Consider the following 16,752-nt stretch of genomic DNA (forward strand, 5'->3'; position numbering starts at 1 on the left):
AGGATGAGTGATGGCCAGTGATTTTCTGGAATTTGATTTTGACTAGAATCTTGTAATTCTTGTTTAAGGGACCATAATATATATTCATAGATCTGTCTTTGAGTCTTGTTTTGGCATTGGTGTCATCTATGTTGATTTTTTTGAACCATAATCTAATTGTATCCTTAAAATTTCAAAAATGACGGACCTTCATCGATTTGTATTCAGATTATTTCCTCTGCTATCAGTTCCTTAAGTTTTTGTTTTGAATAGTTTCTGTGGAGTGACAGTTTTAGTTTTCTCTTCTTGATCTTAGATCCTTTTCTCTTTCCATTTTCTGGCAATCTGTGTTTTCCATTTGTTGTTATCCTCATGGTTAGGTGCTGCTTAAGTGATTGACAGGAATAATACATTATATTTTTGGTTCTTTAAAAAAATTCACGCCAGGCAGTGTGGTGCACTTCTTTAATCTCAGTTCTCGAGAGGCAGAGGCAGGAGGATCTCTGTGAGTTCTAGACCACCTGGTCTACAAGAGCTAGTTCCAAGACAGGCTCGAAAACCACAGAGAAACCCTGTCTTGAAAAACAAACAAACAAAAATTCTCATACAATATTGTCTTTTTGTGATAATTAGCCTCAGCTGTCAACAAGACAAAGCCTAGGGTCATCTGAGGAATTATCAATTGAGTGTGTGCTTAGATAAGAATGTCTGATTTCTGTCTGAAAGTGATTATGTTGACTGATGATTGGTGTTGGAAGAACACTCTTCCACTGAGTTGGCAATGTCTCTAAGCAAGTGGGTCTGGGCTGATTAAGGGGCTAGCTGAGCACAAAACAGTGACAAAGCACAAGAGAAAACCAGAAAACAATGGTTCCAAATGTTTTGCCTCCAGTGATTAACTTGAGTTCCTATCCTAAGCTCCCACAGTAGTAGACTCTGACTTAGGTGTAACAAACAAACCAACCTGTCCATTACCAGAGTTGCTTTAGGTTAGATAATTTAATCACAGGAACAAAGAAGCAAGTTGGAATAAAAATGGTACCATAAAAGTGGTTTTGTTGCTGCAATGGACTTGGGAATATTGACTGTGGAAGAATTTTCAAGCTAACAGGACTTTAGATGGCAAAAGTCACAGAAAACTCTACAGAGCTTAAGTGACTGTCATTGTAGGACCTGAAAGACAGGAGTGTTGAGAGTAGTGGCAGGCAGTGGAGGTCAAGGTTATAGGATTTTAGTGGGCAAAAGACTCTGCAGGGAAAAAGGAGTTGGATTGGCCCATCTACTGTGAGAGATATGTGTCTTAGTTAGTTCACATTAAAATCCATGGCTCCTTGGGCACAGTGTGTCTTTTTAAGTTGCTGACATGGTGATGCACTCCCTCGAGCAATGAGTCATTCAGGCTAATCTGTGTTTCTCTGAGTTATCCCTTAGTGGTCAAGGAAGTATGGAAGTTCAACAGTACACTTGGTCTGAGACCACAATCCTGTATTCCCTGTATATCTTGCAGTCTTCATGATATCCTGGCAACTACACTGTATTGATCCTGGAAATTACCATTGTTTTCTGTTTCTGATAAATATATAATAATTCTGATTGCTCTCATAACCTCATCTTGTTCTGGTCCCTCCAGCCCAAGCCTGGCTTTATTCCTTGTGGCCCTATTGATTTATTTTTGCTTGGTAAGTTAGTACAGGAGCTTAGAAAACTTCATAAAAAGTTTGCTGGAGATCATTTGTGTGACACTTTGGCCCCCAATCTTTCTTAATGTTTCCATGTCCCAAGAAAGTGACTAAGGCAGAATTAAAAATTAATGGACTGATATCTTAGACAAAATATTATTTCTGCCTGATGGTTATTACCTCTGACTCCTTTAAATCTACAGTACAAAAGAAACACATAAAAAGAATGAAAAAAAATCGATGTTTTTGTTGAGGAAAAAAGCACTAGGTTGTTTCAGATGGCTGTCCAGTAGTGAAAGCAAGAGGGATTTTCAAGGATTTTACACAGCTAAAGAGAAAGCCCTTGCTTTACATTTAAATCTTAAAAAGGTGCCCTAAAGTGTAAGGCTCTATCCAGATAAGCTCTTAATTTATGAACAGAATATGCAAAGTAATTCCTTGTATCAAAAGCAGCATCATACAGAAACTGCAGTAAATTTTGTTCAAGCATAGTTGGATACCCCATATGGTCTGTCCAACAGAATTTGCCTGGGGGTTCTCTGGGAAGGGATGCTGAGGATGAGGAAATGTTAGATTAAGAGAAATGAAGAAAGAACCATAAAACAGACTGAGAGGACTGAAAGTCAATATGAAAGAGCCCCAAGTTATTTCTCAGCCAGTATAAATAGTGGATATTTTATGAGTTATTCTATTTTATTTTATATGTGTTGGTATGTAGGTATCAGATCCTGGGAAACTGGATTTACAGATATTTAGGAACTGTCATGTGGGTACTGGGAATTGAACCCAGGTCCTCTCAAAGAGCAGTCAATACTGTTAACTGCTGAGCCATCTCTCCAGCCCAAATCTATTCTTCTTAGGAAATTTACTTGACATGAGACATAGCTTGTGCAAGACTTCCCTAACCTGTTTTTATCTTTTCTGCCTTATACTTTTCCTATCCTTCACATCCCCTGTAATCTCAATCTTGTAACTCTGGATAGAAATGTACCAAAATCAGGGCAACCAACTCATTTAAGAGGCTAATGAAAAGCTTGTAAAAATGGAAGAAAAGTCTGACATCTCATGATCCTGTCACTGAAGATGGTCTTACTGTTTAAGGTCACTGGTTTATGTAAGAATTAATTCTGGAGCTGGGTGATGGTGGTGCGCACCTTTAATCCCAGCACTCGGGAGGCAGAGGCAGGTGGATCTCTGTGAGTTCGAGACCAGCCTGGTCTACAGAGCTAGTTCCAGGACAGGCTCCAAAAAGCCACAGAGAAACCCTGTCTTGAAAAAACAAAAAACAAAAAAATAAAAAAATAAAAATAAAGAAAGAAATAATACTGGGAAGACTTTACTCTGTAAGTCTTCCATCTGTCAAGGTGGGTAGACTTTTAGCCTTCCACCCCTATTTAAATTGTTCAGAGTGTGGAGCCTGAACCTGAAAGACATAAGGATAAGAAAATAAGTGAAATGCAAAAAAAAATATTCTAGCCTGGGTTCTCTTTGAGCATTAGTCAGAGATGTATGTGAATATTTTAAAATGATTTTTTCTTTATTAATCTCTCAAACATGTGGAATGATTTCTCCCTAGGAAGTCATATTCATTCTAGAACCGTTGTACTTCTAGTATTTCAGAAATTTTTTTGACACTATCTATTGTAGTAATATGGGCGCTGCGGCGGCGTGGCTGCATCCTCAACCCCCAGCCGCCTGCCCAGCTAGCTTATGCCCCGAAATAATTACACAGACACTGTATTCTTTTAATCACTGCTTGGCCCTTAGCTCTAGCCCTTACTGGCTAATTCTGATATCCCTATCAACCCATCTCTAATAATCTGTGAACACCGGTCTTAGTGAGCACCGTTCTTACCGGGAAGATTCTAGGTTGGAGCTTCATCGCGTGTGTCTGCCCGGGAGCGGGACATGGCGTCTCTCTGAAGCTTCTGCTCCGGAGAGCAGAGCTGTCCAGTCTGACCTCACTTCCTCTTCCTCTCAGCGTTCTGTTCTGTTTACTCCACCCACCTAAGGGTGGGCCTATCAAATGGGCCTAGCAGTTTCTTTATTGCTTAGTCAATGAAATCAACAGATTGATATATGGTACTCCCACATCAATCTATCTTATCTTGGCATAAGAGGATTTGGTCCCTGTCTTCTCCTTGCCTGAGCAATGACCTTGTCCTACGTTACACCTTAAAATCTTAAATGATTCTATCACCAGTTTCAAAGTTATAAATTTGAGTTATAAAACTGAATATCCACTACAGGTAAAGGAAAAGGATTTGCATGTGGAGAGTGTTTTCTACCTCAGTCCAGAATATAAGCAACAGGTTTGAGTGTGCACTGCACAGGAAAATAGGACTGTGGAGGCCGGGCGGTGGTGGCGCACACCTTTAATCCCAGCACTTGGGAGGCAGAGGCAGGCGGATCTCTGTGAGTTCGAGACCAGCCTGGTCTACAAGTTCGAGACCAGCCTGATCCAGGACAGGCTCCAAAACCACAGAGAAACCCTGTCTCGAAAAAAAAAACTTTTCATAAAATAGGACTGTGGAGTCCCAATTATGAAAAAGGACCTGATTGTAGTTAGAGAGCAATTTCATTACTTTCCAGCATTTATTACTTGTTTTTTTTTAAAATAAAGACAGACCAGACTGGTCGGTGTACTATTTGGGAAGATCAAAGAGATGCCACGTATTCACTGAAGGTGATAGAAATATCCCAAAACACTACGTGTAAGCCACAAACTCATGGTGATACATAGATGAATAGAAATGGATGAATTGAACATGTAAAATCTAACTAGGAATATGCCTTAAGCAGTTTAAAAATGCTGATGTAATTATATAGTTTGTGTGTGATTATTTGGGTCTAGGCAGCCAGAAGATGAAAGTGTAGTCCCCATTTACATGAGGACACCAAATGTTAGGCAACTACGTCCACATCAACCCTAAGAAAGTTAAAAATGAGGGGTTGTAAAAGCACAAAAATGGAAGTCAAATACAGATTCCAATTACAGAAACACTCCTCATCAGAAAAGGATTACAGATACGCAGTAAAAACATTCAGATAAAAAGGCCTCTGAGGGGTTGTGATAGTTTATTTGATAAATGTCCATGGGCTTAAGACAGAGAGGATAAATATAGACAGAGTCATGGATTAAAAATGGTTTTTGAAGGAATTTACACTAAGGTTCTTAAAGAAAAAAATAAGTAAAACAATTAATGGGCTTAAAAAGATAGAAAATACACACAGAGTCTGGGTTACACATTGTGCTTTCTTTGAATTTTTGACTGTAGAATGAGACATTGATTTGGGGGCTGCTATGGTAACCCCACACATACTTTAAAGGTATCTTGACTTCAAAATTTGTTACTTTGGAAAAGAGGCTCTGCTTTTGCTGCCACAGATGTTCCAGGCTAATGTTATGCCCTGGGTTTTTTGATTGAGTTGTAAACGATTATATCATTAACATTTTCCTTAGTTATGGTGTGTGTAAATTATATATAAAAGTTTAGACTCACAAAGATAAGATATACTTTACCTTAATTTTCCAGTTTTTCCTTTTCATTTATCTAGTTTTTTATCTCCAGAATCCTTCAGCGTGCATTTTTTTCATGCTTCTATTTCAATTTTCACTTCTTGAACTGATTTATTCATTTCTGTCAACTGTTTGCTTGTTTGAATTTCTTTAAGGGGTTTATTATTATTCTCCAAGATTTCATTTATCTTTCCCCTGCTTTTTTAAAGAATTCATTCACTTCCTTCTTAAGGACATAAAACATCTTCATAGTTGATCTAACTTAATTGTACTTTGACTGTGTTTGAATATTCAGGGTGTGCTGTAGTAGGAGAGTTGGAATATGGTAGTGACATATTGTTCTGTCTGTTGTTGATCATGTTATTGTGCTGTTGTCGGGTATCTGGGTCTGAGGTGACTGCAAGTCTAGGTGCCACTATCTCTGTTTCTCTTTGTTGGATGCACGTTTGGTTCCTTGGTTTCTATTTGCTCTTTGGTATTCTGGTCTGTGTTGCCTATGATAGAAGTAGATTTTTTCCCCATTTTAGGGTCTGGAAGTCGTTTAGTAGGCGTGACATTAGTACTTCCTAAGCATTCGGATTCATTGAATTGTAGGTGCATGAACTTCTTCCTGCTTGTTATGCTTTCTTTACATTTTTAAAATTAATAACACTATTTGATGCATCGGCATGGCTATGCACCACATAGGTACCTGGTTCTCAACATGATCAAAGGATCTCAGAGTTTGTGAACTTGGAATAATGGATAGTTATGATGCGCAAATAAGTACTGGCAATTCTGCCTCATCTATTCAAGACCATCAAAAGCTAGGTACTACTCAGTCATCTCTCTCCCAGCTTGTGTTGATTACTTATGCCCAAGATTTATATTGCTAATGTTTTCATCTGTCCATTTGTAACTGTTTAAACATAAAGCTCTGTTTGTAAAATGCTATTCGTATTACAGTTTAAATAGGGCACTTCGGATGTTTGGAAGTTAAATAGAGAAGTGGAGTGAATGCATACTTCTTTGTAGGAAATTCACTAAAAACTTCTGAGTTCTTCTATTCTTGCTTGATTCACTGATCTTTGCAATGGAGACAGTGCCTTTTTGTTTGTTTGTTGTTTGTTTATTTGATTTTTGAGACAGGGTTTCTCTGTAGCTTTGGAGCCTGTCCTGGTACTAGCTCTCATAGAACAGGCTGGCCTCAAACTCACAGAGACCCACCTGACTCTTCCTCCTGATTGCTGGGATTAAAGGCATGCATCACCACTTCCTGGATGATAGGGTCTTACCATCCTGTCCTGGACCTGATTGCATAGACATGTCTGGCATTTAACTCAGAGAAAAATATACCTGCCTCTGCTTTTGAAGGTCTGAGCTTAAAGGCATGAGTCAATACACTCAGTGTGTCCAACTTATTTTTCTATTTGTAGTTAGTTAATCTTCATAAAAATTTCTTATTTGTACTATGAACTGTTGATCTCTTTCGCTGTTTCTCTCTGTTATGGGAGGTCCTGGATAGCTCAGTCAGTAGAGCATGAGACTCTTCATCTCAGGGTCATGGGTTCGAACCCCAAGTTGGGCAACAGGTGAAGGCATAAGTCACAAACAATGCCACGTGAGTTTGGAATTATGATTAAAAGGGTGGTATTTATTTAAAGGGGAAAAAGCTTACAAATCACCGACCCAGACAACAGCCCTCTGCTCAACCAGAAGGGAGTCTAGTCACCAGCGGAGCAGGAAGTGAAGAGAGAGAGGAGAGGGAAGTGGCTGCATTTTTAAAGGGAGAGAGACCACGCCCCAATGGGCTGGTATCTCAGTGACTATAGGTTGGAGGAGTGGAAGGACCTCCTGCAACTTCTCTCTGCCAATAGGTATTTCTCTTGTAAAGTGATATCTCATTCAAAGAGTACAGAAATGACAGAGAAAACTCTCCTTTTCAATTTCCTTCTAAAATGACTGTCTATGTCTTCGAATATGATTAGGGAACACCAGAATTATATGACTATACTATCAAAGAAGTATACATTTACAATGTTGTCACTATCATGTCACTATCAAATATGGCATATTTTAGAAGGCAGTGACCTATGATGATGTGCATATCAACTTCACTGAAGAAGAGTGGAATTTGCTGGATCCTTCCCAAAAGAATCTCTACAAAGATGTGATGCTGGAGACCTACAGGAACCTCACTACTATAGGTAAAAATGAATTTCCTTCATGTTTCAAAATAAAGGGACAACTTTTCCTTGGATAATGATGTTCTTCAATAATTTGATTTAGAAAAGAGAAGAAGAATGAGGTGAATAATGCAGGCATGGTTCTAAGGTTTACTTAAAATAGCTACTTAAATGTTGCACAGTATTCAATACTATAACATACATTTTCTGGTACTGCATTTTAGAATACATTTGGGAAGAACATAATAGTAAAGAACATTGTCAACGTTCTATAAGACATGGAAGGTAATTTTCCTGAGCATGCTGTAAACAATGAGCCTCTGATGAAATGATAATGTGTCCTAGAAGATTTAAATAAAGACAACAGTGTGAATAAGCATAGCTTTAAGTGCATGTGTGATTATTAACTTCTGAAAAATTCTTATAAAATTTCATGCAGGTGAATTGCATTTTCAGGCATTCTTTTAATTAAAAAGGCAAGTGAGAAATGGCTAAACAGATATCACCACTTGAATCATAGCACCATGAGAGCTATGCTGTAGAACTGCCAATCCACATATTTCTTGCTACTCATAATACAAAATGTGTACACATTGAAGTGATGATAAGTATATCTGCAAGACTTTTTACTAAACCGAGAGCACATAGTAAATCTTGTATTACTCATATACTTCTTATTTCTATGTTAAGATTGGTGACAGAAGCAGTCAGAGTTAAGTGGCAGTTGTTGTACAGAAACTTTAATACCTCTACCACACATCTACGAGGACCAGAATGTCACACCATGATAATTCAGTGTGGAAATTTTTTGTTTGTGATTCTTCCTTTACTCTTTATACAATATATTACTCTCCATGCAAGCCTATGAGCATAGGAATATGGGAAAATGCATCATACCTCTCTCTGTAAACAATTAGAAGAAAGCATTAGTCCCCATGTTGAGTACCCTTGCAGAAATTGATTCAACTATATAAATAATTGGTTTTCACATATCACTGTTAATACATAAACAAACTCAGAGTGAAGAGAAGCCACATGAGTTCTAGAATTGTGCAAATACTTCTGATTGTCCTAGGTCAGTTAGCAAATGTAGTATGATTCATAGTATAGGACAGTTTATGATTGTAATAAAGTTGTTCTGAGGTTATAGAGTTCTCTTCAAATATGAGAAATATGTCAAATAGAAAAATGTTCCTGTAAAGATGAAAAGGTAAACCATGTAATAAAGGAATTTACCATGAAAAGTGTCTTCAAAATTCAAAACAACCCTTAATTAAAGAAGAAAGTATGAGTTTCAACACAGTTATAAAACCTTAATGTCTGATTTCTATTGACAATTGGACTAAATTATAAAAGTAATACATAGAGATATGTAGGTTAAATTCAGTATGGAATGTGGTAAGGCTTTTATATGTCCCAATTATGCTTGCAGGATTGAAAGAACTAATTCTGGAAAGAAACTTTCAGTGCATTCTCAATGTGTTAAAGCCATGGCATCTGACAGTCAGCTTCAGAGGAATAAAAAAACATATGATAGTAAGGAACCTTATGAATCTAATCAGTGTCATAAAGCCTTTGCTCATCACAATTCTCTTCAAATGCACAAAAGGACACATACTGAGAGAAACCATATGAATGTAATCAGTGTGGTAAAGCCTTTGCACAGCCTTGTAATATTGGATTGCATAAAAGAACAAATACTGGAGAGAAACCCGATGAATGTAATCTATGTGGTAAGGCCTTTGCTGAAAACAATACTCTTCAAAAGCATACTGGAGAGAAACCCTATGCATGTAGTCAGTGTAGTAAAACCTTTGCTCACTACAGTGCTCTTCAAATACATGAAAGAACACATACTGGAGAGAAACCCTATGCATGTAGTCAGTGTGGTAAGGCCTTTGCTCAACACAGTGGTCTTCAAAAACATAAAAGAACACATACTGGAGAGAAACCCTATGAATGTAATCAGTGTGGTAAGGCCTTTGCATGTCATAGTCAACTTCAAAGGCATAAAAGGACACATACTGGAGAGAAACCCTATGCATGTAGTCAGTGTGGTAAAACCTTTGCTCACTACAATGCTCATAAAATACATGAAAGAATACATACTGGAGAGAAACCCTATGAATGTAATCAGTGTGGTAAGGCCTTTGCATGTCATAGTCAACTTCAAAGGCATAAAAGGACACATACTGGAGAGAAACCCTATGAATGTAATCAGTGTGGTAAGGCCTTTGCTCAACACAGTGATGTTCAAAGCCATAAAAGAACACATACTGGAGAAAAACCCTATGAATGTAATCAGTGTGGTAAGGCCTTTGCTCACCACAGTGCTCTTCAAAGGCATAAAAGAACACATACTGGAGGGAAACCCTATGCATGTAGTCAGTGTGGTAAAACCTTTGCTCAATACAGTACTCTTCAAAATCACAAAAGAACACATACTGGAGAGAAGCCCTATGAGTGTAATCAGTGTGGTTAGGCCTTTGCACATCATACTCAAGTTCAAAGGCATAAAAGGACACATACTGGAGAGAAACCCTATGAGTGTAATCAGTGTGGTAAGGCCTTCGCAGACCACAGCAATCTTCAAGCACATAAAAAAACACACACTGGAAAGAAACCTTATGAATGTAATCAGTGTGGTAAGTCCTTTGTTCAACGTTTTCATCTTCAAAAGCATCAAAGAACCCATACTGGACAGAAATCGTATGAATGTAATCAGTGTGGTAAAACCTTTTCTCAACACTGTAATCATCAAACGCAAAAAAGATCTAATACTCGAGAGAAACCCTATGAATAAAATCAGTGTGGTTAGGCCTTTGTTCAACACAGTGCTCTCCAAAGGCATCAAAGAATACACATGAGTGCGAAACAGTATGCATGAAATGAGCTTGGAAAAGACTTTTCATGTCTTATTCATCTTCAAAAGCAGAAAAGAACTCAGATGGGAGAGAAACTTGTGAATGGAATTTGTTTGGCAAATCCTTTGGCACAATAATCTTCAAATACATGAAACAAATCATCCTGGAGAGAAACTGTAAACTTAAGGAGTGTACTCTTCAAAAACATGAGAATAATCATACTGTAGTGAAAAAATAAACTTAGTGTGGTTATGTTTTGCAGTTTTTACAGGAGTAAAACTTTTTGCATGTAATCAATCTGATAGTTTTAGGTACCTGAAGCCACCACACTTACAGTCTATTAACCAACAGTATTCATTCTGTAAAAAATGATAGTGTCAACAATCTGTTCAAGCATTAGGATACCAGCTTTTATTTTATTAGCACTAGGAGACTGATGGACAAAATCTAATTTGTGATTTTATGAAGTCTCATGGGAAGGAGATAAAACCATGATAAAAACCACAACCTGGTACTTAAATGAGATACAAAGGAAAACACTTTGCCCCTGAATCCAGAACTAGTGAAAGATACAACATCACCCTGAAAACACAGCCACATATCAATAACAGACAGTGAAAGGAATCTGCTTTTGCTCTCAAACCAGAGCCAAAGAATTGCAATCAACTGTTGTCTCTCTGAGCTCAAAACCAATCCCAGAGCACAAAATCCAGCCCATCTCTGAGCTTGTTCAAACCCAGGCATTTAAATCTCACCAATTCCCACATTCTAAATCTCCTTAGAAGCGCTCTGGCTCCAAGAAGCCCTATGTGAGTCATATGCTCCTTCAGTTGACTGCTGCCCCTTTCCAGCCTTGCAGAAGAAGTCACACTCTGGATTCTTCCCTTCCAAATAAATCTCTTGACTGAGATTTATATGAACACCTTCTTTCACTGGAATGGATCAGGAAATCCCTAGTGGAGTTGACATCACTGTTTGGAAACTCACTTTGCCCAGAAGAGCACAGAAGCAATGGACACCTTTTATGGGAGACTCCCTTAGGAGAGTGTAGCAGATCAGCAACAGACATTTCTTCTGGGAAGCTGTCACAGCCACCCTTGTCCCACAAAGAATGATGCTACCACCGGAGCTCTTCTCACTGCAGTTTATTCCAGGACTTTATTCACTTTCTCTTTCTTTCTCTCTTCCCCACCTCTCTCTCTCTTTGACCTCCCTCCTTTTTTCCTCTCTCCTTTTGGGCAAACCCTCTCTGAGCCCTTAAGTAGGCATGGGCTGCCAACCCCGAACTGCCAGGTGGGCACTGCCCATAGGTTCACGCATATGGAGGCAGCTGATAATCATTGCATGATCATAGCATAGGTCAGACCTTAGCCATCTCAGGAGTCGATTATACATCTCCATCAGGTGTGACACCATGCAGCTCGCTACAGGAAGCTTTCATAGAAGACTGGAACAGAGCCCAGCTGTAATGACTGTCTCTCAGAGAGGAACAGAATTGATTTTTTGAGTGGGGCAAACTTCTTTTCACAGCTGTTGGTATTGCTTAATTTTTGGTAGTCAGTATATCCTTCCTTTCAGAGTTTTAAGACTTGCAGGATGAATTTGAACAATAATGTAACCCTTAGATTTTATACTTCTCTTCAACTGCATGGAATATGTAACAGGTGTAAGTATTTATGGATGTGTACTGCCTCCTTTTTTGTTGTGATATGATGTTTATTTCACAATATAAAAGCATCTTATTCAGGCCATGGTTCTAGAGGATAACAGGATCACCATGAAAGAGCCATGACAAAATGTGTCAGACATGGCACTAAAGTTGGAACTTAAGAATTCACAGCTGTAATCTTCCACATAAAGCAGAGTATTGGAACTGGAACTGTGTTTGGATGTAAATTCTCATAGCCTGAATCTTCCCAAATGATACCATCAACTTACAAGGATTAGTTTCTCTTATTTCTAGTTTTAATTTGCTTTCTCTTTACATGAACCAATACTTCATGAAGAAAAAATCTGTAAGTGAGCTGTAAGATACCTGGTCTCCTATTTTACATTAATAAATGCTTACAGAAGAAAAATTTTCATGAGTGAAAAATTGTTTAAAAATTTGCTTTTAAGCTGGGCGGTGGTGGCACACGCCTTTAATCCCAGCACTCGGGAGGCAGAGGCAGGTGGATCTCTGTGAGTTTGAGACCAGCCTGGTCTACAGAGCTAGTTCCAGGACAGGCTCCAAAGCCCTAGAGAAACCCTTTCTCGAAAAACCAAAAAAAAAATTGCTTTTAGTCCAGAGTCCGGGAGTCGAAGCCGGTTGTCAAGCCAGTCCCGTTCAGCGCTCCCCAGCCTTTTCTTTCTCTTTCAACACGACAGATGCCACTGTGTCCTTTGCCAAGGACTTCTTGGCAGGTGGAGTGGCCCCGGCCATCTCCAAGACGGTGGTCAAGCTCCTGCTGCAGGTGCAGCATGCCAGCAACTAAATCATGGCAGATAAGCAATACAAGGGCATTATAGACTGCGTGGTTCATATCCCCAAGGAACAGGGAGTCCTGTCCTTCTGGTGTGGTAACCTGGCCAATGTCATCAGATACTTCCCCACCCAGGCTCTCAACTTTGCCTTCAAGGATAAATACAAGCAGATCTTTTTGGGTGGTGTGGACAAGAGGACCCAGTTTTGGCGCTACTCTGCAGGGAACCTGGCATCAGGTGGTGCCGCTGGGGCCACAACCTTGTGCTTTGTGTACCCCCTTGATTTTGCCCGTACCCGTCTAGCAGCTGATGTGGGCAAAGCTGGAGCTGAAAGGGAATTCAAAGGCTTTGGTGACTGCCTGGTTAAGATCTACAAATCTGATGGGATTAGGGGCCTGTGCCAAGGCTTTAATGTGTCAGTCCAGGGCATTATCATCTACCGAGCTGCCTACTTTGGCATCTATGACACTGCAAAGGGAATGCTTCCAGATCCCAAGAACACTCACATCTTCATCAGCTGGATGATTGCACAGTCTGTCACTGCTGTCGCTGGCATGACTTCCTATCCCTTTGACACAGTTCGCCGTCGTATGATGATGCAGTCAGGACGCAAAGGAACTGACATCATGTACACAGGCACGATCGACTGCTGGAGGAAGATTGCTCGTGACGAAGGAAGCAAGGCCTTTTTCAAGGGTGCATGGTCCAACGTTCTCAGGGGCATGGGTGGTGCCTTTGTGCTTGTCTTGTATGATGAGATCAAGAAGTACACATAATTATGTCATAGGTATTCTCCCCGAGAACAGGCATGTTGTATAATACACCATATCTTGAACATTCTGGACAGATTCACTGGACTTGTCTGTTTTATCAATGGCAACTATCTACCAGTTGAAAAGTGGGAAGCAGTAATATTATTCTGACCAGTTTTCTCTTAAAGCCATTTCCATAATGACAATAATGATGGGACTCTATTATATTTTTTATTTCAGTCACTCCTGATAATAAAAATTGAAGAAATAAAAAATATCTAAAGACAAAAAAAAATTGCTTTTATTGTAATGATGTGATGTGTGTGTGGTGGGGAATGTAAATGTTAATTCTGCATCCTGGAAAAGTAAAACACCTTAGATCTGCTTGTAGCAGAAATTACAGATAGCTGTTAAAAATCTGACTTGAATCCTTGGATTGAAGATTTCTTAGTCACCTAGCCATGACTCTAGTGCTATAAATATTTTAATGTCTATTTATATCTCATTGAATTTTGGAAATAGGAACAAACTCATAAAGCAGAAATCCCTATTCATGAAAACAATTTTTAGTGACTTTAGCCATCAAAGTTGTCTTCAGCTTGAAGAAAAATTACTTTCATCATAGCCTTGGAGCAAGTAAATTATGTAACATGTTCACTCAAGATTGATGCTGGAAATCATTGCATTTTGGTTTCTATTTTGAAACATTTGAGGTAGGTACTAAAGTTTTATATTGTGGCAACTCCATTTACTAAAATTTATTTTGTAGTCATTTTATTCTTTCTATGGATTTGTTCAGCTTCTATTGTGCCTTTGCCTAGTAATAGGTATTTTTCTGATGTAATATATAAAATGGCCTTCCCATCATTGAAATGTCCCATTGGTTATTAAAATATTAGAACATGTCTGATCATACTTCTCAAGTAAGAGTGTAAGTGAAAGGGTGGTCAGTTGTTGTTCGTGGTTTTGATTTTCATCGTTTCACAAAATCCCTTGTTGTTTTGTTGTTTGTTATTCATCCTGGCTTGGATGTCAGTAATGATTCAGAGATACATTTGAACTCAAGATGCTCATATGTCTGCCACCTGAGCACAAGTTCAAGGGTGGATGATGAACTCCCATGTGTTCTGTTTTCTCAACACAATTTAACAATGTTAAAGTTAAAATGACTGAAAATGTAATTATAAGAAACATTAAATACCTCATGTGTGTATTCAAATATATTTTTATTTATGTGATATAATATAATAAAGTAAAATAATCAGCAATCAGTTGTGTATTTCATTCTTCTGGGATTAAGGTTAGGTTTCTTACCTAGTATACAACAGTTTCTTCCCACAGAAGTATATCAGTGATGATCAAATTTGATTTGAAGAAATAGTACATCAGTAAATTATTGTCTTTTTTCAGATTGTAAATGTAAATTTTTTCAAAGTATAAGGACCCAAGACATCTTGAATAATAAATCTTCTTTGCATAGAAAAATATTTACACCATCATACATATCTAATTAGTTTATTCTGCGGGCTAAATATTTACTTCTAATTCTTTCTTAAAATATAAGAATTTTAGGCTGGAGAGATGGGTCAGTGGTTAAGAGCATTGCCTGCTCTTCCAGAGGTCCTGAGTTCAACTCCTGGCAACCACTTGGTGGCTCACAACCATCTGTAATGAGGCCTGGTGCCCTCTTCTTGCCTGCAGACATACACACAGACAGAATATTGTATCCATAATAAATAAATATTTTAAAGAAACCATAAGAATTGAATTCTTCAGAGAATTGCCTCATTTAGTAATGTTCATGGCTTGTAATTCTGAGAACCTGAGTTCTATCTCTGGGTTACCGATAAGACTTCTACAGGTGTTTCTCATATTTTCACTTGGGTGATTCCATGTGCACACTTCTATATGAGTTCATTGGTGAATAATTTTGAAATACAAAGAAGTGCCATTGAGGTCACTTGCAGCCAATTGGTTCCCCAGGTATCATCACTAGAACTCACAAAGTGGAAGCAGATCATAGACCCCTGTTAGTTTTCCTGTCAGTGTTACATACACATCATGGCACAGGTATATTCACACAGTCACACTTTATTTTTAAACGGAATAATTAACAATGCAAAGAAAATAACCCATTATTGAGAACATATGAAATGATTTGGCTATTCAAATTATAGAATTTCAAGAAACCTTGCTATTCATGAAAACAATGGTGCTCCCTCTAAATCTTATTTCTTTCTCTGATTCAATGATAAGTCCGTTAAAAACACCTATTTCAGCTAGACTTAGAGGTGCATGGCTTTATCATAGCACACAGGAGTATGTGTGGGGCCCACTTCAGTAAGTTTGAGGTCAACTTGTTCCCCATCGTGAATTCTTGAAATTCCTGGCTATGTGGAATTTTCCTAATAAAATCCCCATTGGGACATGGAGATCCTGTGATTGGTGGAGGACAATGTCCATAGTCATCTCTGAGGCTGCACAGCTTCAAGGGCATGGCACCAGGAAGTGTTGGCTTAGGTAAACACTCTTCCAAGTTTCCTATTCTTACTAATGTTTTTTGTCAAAGGCAGTCTAGATAACATAAAGCTCAAACTCATGTTGCTCAATAAAGATAAGAATTCTACTGCAAGTGGATGATTTAGCCACATGCATGGATGACCTCTCTATTTGTGTATTCAAAACAGGCTGTTCAGTCTTGAAACTATCACACACAGCCAACAGAAATGGTCCCAGCAGATTTTACTCACTTTTTTAAACCTACTATTCGCTCACACTTAACAAGGAAGAAATTGAAAGAAGAATTTGGAAAGGCATGTAGATTGGACAAGGAAGGGGTAAAGAAATTGAATATATTTTACTTAAAATGTATAAGAATAATTTTTTAATAAAAATGTGGCATGAGATAGCTTAGCAATTATGAGCAATGGGTGTTCCTTGAAGAAGACAGAGGTTATAATTGTATATCTTTAGAAACTTTGTCAAAAATCCAGTGTCCATTCTCTTTGGATGGATGCCTAGCTCAGCCTTGATATAGTAGGGAGGGCCTGAGATCTTCTACAACAAAGCAATGTGCCTACTCTCTCTGTGGAATGCATATAGGATTGGGTGGGAAGCTAACTAGAGAAAATGAGAGGACTGGAGGGAGTGGAAACGTTTATTGATATGTAAAATGGATAAAGATAGTTTGTTTTTAAAAAATAAAGAAATCATTATTCAAATAAAATGATGATTGTTTGGAGTGTGATTTTAATCAGTATTATTAATAAAATTCCAGAGTCAGATTTTGAGGTAAACATGACAGAACAGATAAGCAACACAGCAGCCACA

General features: G+C 38.3%; 2 protein-coding genes and 1 pseudogene across 2 annotated transcripts in view; 2 read left to right on the plus strand and 1 right to left on the minus strand.

The window, feature by feature from the left end:
- The window catches only part of LOC142839973 (uncharacterized), a 238,482-nt gene that overhangs the window by 89,365 nt on the left and 132,365 nt on the right, over positions 1 to 16,752 (minus strand). The window lies entirely within an intron of this gene.
- The window catches only part of LOC142840020 (uncharacterized), a 112,653-nt gene continuing 104,446 nt past the window's right edge, over positions 8,546 to 16,752 (plus strand). The window contains 3 exon segments of the mRNA XM_075956501.1: positions 8,546 to 8,553; positions 9,255 to 9,364; positions 9,449 to 10,093. Coding sequence (XP_075812616.1) covers positions 8,546 to 8,553; positions 9,255 to 9,364; positions 9,449 to 10,093 — 763 coding nt within the window.
- LOC142840021 (ADP/ATP translocase 2 pseudogene) lies at positions 11,804 to 13,695 on the plus strand (annotated as a pseudogene).

The sequence above is a fragment of the Microtus pennsylvanicus genome, chromosome 22, assembly GCF_037038515.1.
Source record: "Microtus pennsylvanicus isolate mMicPen1 chromosome 22, mMicPen1.hap1, whole genome shotgun sequence".
NCBI classification, from domain to species: domain Eukaryota; kingdom Metazoa; phylum Chordata; class Mammalia; order Rodentia; family Cricetidae; genus Microtus; species Microtus pennsylvanicus.